This window comes from Gymnoscopelus microlampas (genome assembly GCF_963454915.1).
Source record: "Gymnoscopelus microlampas genome assembly, chromosome: 14".
In the NCBI taxonomy this organism is placed as follows: Eukaryota; Metazoa; Chordata; class Actinopteri; order Myctophiformes; family Myctophidae; genus Gymnoscopelus; species Gymnoscopelus microlampas.
The window spans coordinates 35,585,852-35,588,561 of record NC_139951.1 but is presented as its reverse complement, the minus strand read 5'-3'; the positions used below and the strand labels follow the sequence as shown (position 1 = coordinate 35,588,561).

At 49.3% G+C, this 2,710-nt stretch overlaps 1 protein-coding gene across 1 annotated transcript; it reads right to left on the bottom strand.

The window, feature by feature from the left end:
- btbd17a (BTB (POZ) domain containing 17a) lies at nt 1–2,109 on the bottom strand (the record flags this gene model as incomplete). The annotated part of the gene is made up of 2 exons (XM_084078314.1): nt 1–1,075; nt 1,817–2,109. 2 exons carry the CDS (start codon nt 2,107–2,109, stop codon nt 1–3), a joined length of 1,368 nt encoding a protein of 455 aa, XP_083934440.1.
- Nucleotides 2,110–2,710: the final 601 nt, after the last annotated feature.

The following is a 2,710-nucleotide window of genomic DNA, read 5'->3' as shown; positions in this document are numbered from 1 at the left end:
TCAGTTCTTGGTAGTAATGAGGGTCTGGTACAGGGGCTTGACTACTACATGGAGGTAGAGGGAGCTGTCGGTGAGGTATTGGGAGGTCCGGCTGTGCAGGTCAGCATCGGCTAGGAAGTCCCCGTTTTCCTCTGTGCTCTGATAAAAGTTATAGATGTGTTTCACAACCACCTTGCCCTGCTGACGAGCCATCACAAGCACCGTCTTCTGGAAGTTCACGCCAACAAAGTCTACGCTGGAGGTGGCGGGGGTGATGATGACACGAGGCTGACCCCCATCCACACGCATGGGCTGCGTGGCACCCGTGTCCGTGTACGTGTTCCTCATGCTTACGGGTAGCCAGCGTGGGGAAAACAGGGCATTCCAAGTGACCCGCTTGTTGGCGTCATGCCCGCTAGGGCCCAGGTTGGTCTGGAAGCTGGTACTGCGGTCATCTCGGGTTGGGTTGTTGATGATCCAGGGGGACCCCCAGGCCAGAGACAGATAGTTCCTGGGCATAAAGAGACTGCAGTTGACGTCAAAGTATTTGGCCATGTGTAGCGGTGAGGCAGAGTGGAACTGGTAGGACATGTAGAGCAGGTCACGCACTGACTCCTGATAGCGCGCCAGGACAGGTGACTGGGTCTGCAGGCGAAAGAGCTCACGCGGGGGCATCATGGCATAGCGCATTGCCCTCAAGGCGTTCTCGGCCGTCAGCCCGTCGGGATCGTTCTGGAGGATCCAAGCCTCCAGCGCAGCGAAGAGCTCCATCTCACTCTGCAGGATGAGGTCTGAGCGCTGGAGCAGCGACATGAGCAGCTGGCTGCTGATGGTCGTCCACTCTCTGCTCTGCAGCACCGACGACAGGTTCCAGGAGAGGTAGTCAAGGCAACTATCCCTCATTGTCAAGTCTCCGGCCTGAAGGGCGTACTCATACCAGCCCACCACATGGCCCGACGGAGAGTCCCTGGCCAGATTCTGGGTCATGTACTGAGTGATGCCTTGCTGAAGCGCCAGCACACGGTACTTGGTAGCCAGCTTGTGCAAAGGGGTGGCCTGTTCCAATTGTAGGGAGATTTCACCACAATATAGATACCTGCACAGGGTGATTGAATATGAATATTACAAATAATCAGAATTAAGGATAACATATCTATGCAGCGATCTGTGAAAGAATCCAAATGACTGTAACCTTGGTTTATGGACAGTTACCATTTACCATAAGCCTTCTCACATTCCTTTTAGTATAATGATAAAACATGTGCTAGTTTGATCATTGATCTGGTTCTGTGTAGCTAGTGTTACTTTAGTTTCTCTTATGCAAATCATAGCTGTCCCTTGGATCACCTGGAGTATAAAGCACTGTTCTCCTTTGATCAGAACAGAATACACATTAAAAAAAACAGTAGGTCAAATCTGTATTGATGGTGGCACCTTGTAGGGCGGCCCAGTACAGTAAGAGCCTTTTACACAGGCAAAATAAGATATATCACATTTGGATCAATATGCTACCTCATTACCATTAGTTAGACACCCCGCTGTTACACTAGGCACTGCTCGGGAACAAAGCATTCATTTGTTTTTCATTTGTTTTACAGTCAGTGAAAAATTGTGCACACCATTGATTGCAGACCCTTCAGGCTGCAAGTGCACATTTCACCCCAGTAGAGGGCATTCTAAGTTCATGCAATCAGCACGATATGTATGCCAGGATCCGTGCAACATTTCCCCATTATTCTATGGTGTCTAAATAATTTACCTTCATTGAATATTTCCCTGCCCTTAATTTTATTAATTCATTCCCTTACTACGGTAAATCTGCCGTACTCTTCCTCACCTAATGAACTTGTCAAAGACGGCTGCACAATCGGAGCTCTCCTTGAGCACCAGGGTGCTGCCGTTGCGGCTCAGCAGCAGATCCTCGAAGGCCGGGCTCTGCAGGGAGAGCACCAGGGAGTGGGCCTGGATCACCTTCACCTCATCAGCGTTGGGTGTCTCCACCCTCAGGGTCACATCGCTGGCGTTTCCCTGCACCAGCAGGGCCTCCAGACGCTGTACCACACTGAAGGCGTGGCTGATGATGTCCCCTCCATCACCGCTGGCACCCTGGGTTCCATTGGCCCCCACCATCACTATTTGAAGGAAGTAGGTGGAATTTGGTTTAACCCCATGAACCCCGATGTCCTTATTTTGGGCATGTCATTATAGGTGAAAATATTACATTTATTCTAAAAAATCTTCAGAAATAGCAGATTTACAAGCTTGTACAGTATAACTTGTATATACACAGCATAGCTATTTTCTCAACTTTAGACTTTCTAAGTCTAAGATAGGGCTTATGTGGTTATGGGAGAAAAGTAGGATCACATAACAAGACTACAAAAGTGAAAAGTGTGTGGGGGCGGGGTGGGAAGGGAAGAAGGAAGCCTGGGATGTATGCATGCTGGCAGGCCAGTACCGCCCAAATCCATGGCATCGATCAGCACAGCTGCACTGGTTGTCTCAATAATGAGCAGTTGTGGGTGAGATTTAATTAGAGCTTTGCCTCATTTGCTGCTAGTATGAGCTTCTGACACAACCATCCTCCACCACCCACCCATTGACTCAGAATGCACCGTCACTGCCAGGATTCGAGCTTTGATTCATCACAGGATTCATAGTGCAGTTCCTCTTTCTGATTCTTGGCCTGTTAGTGACACTTCCTTTAACCTGATATGAAAAAGGAACTAGG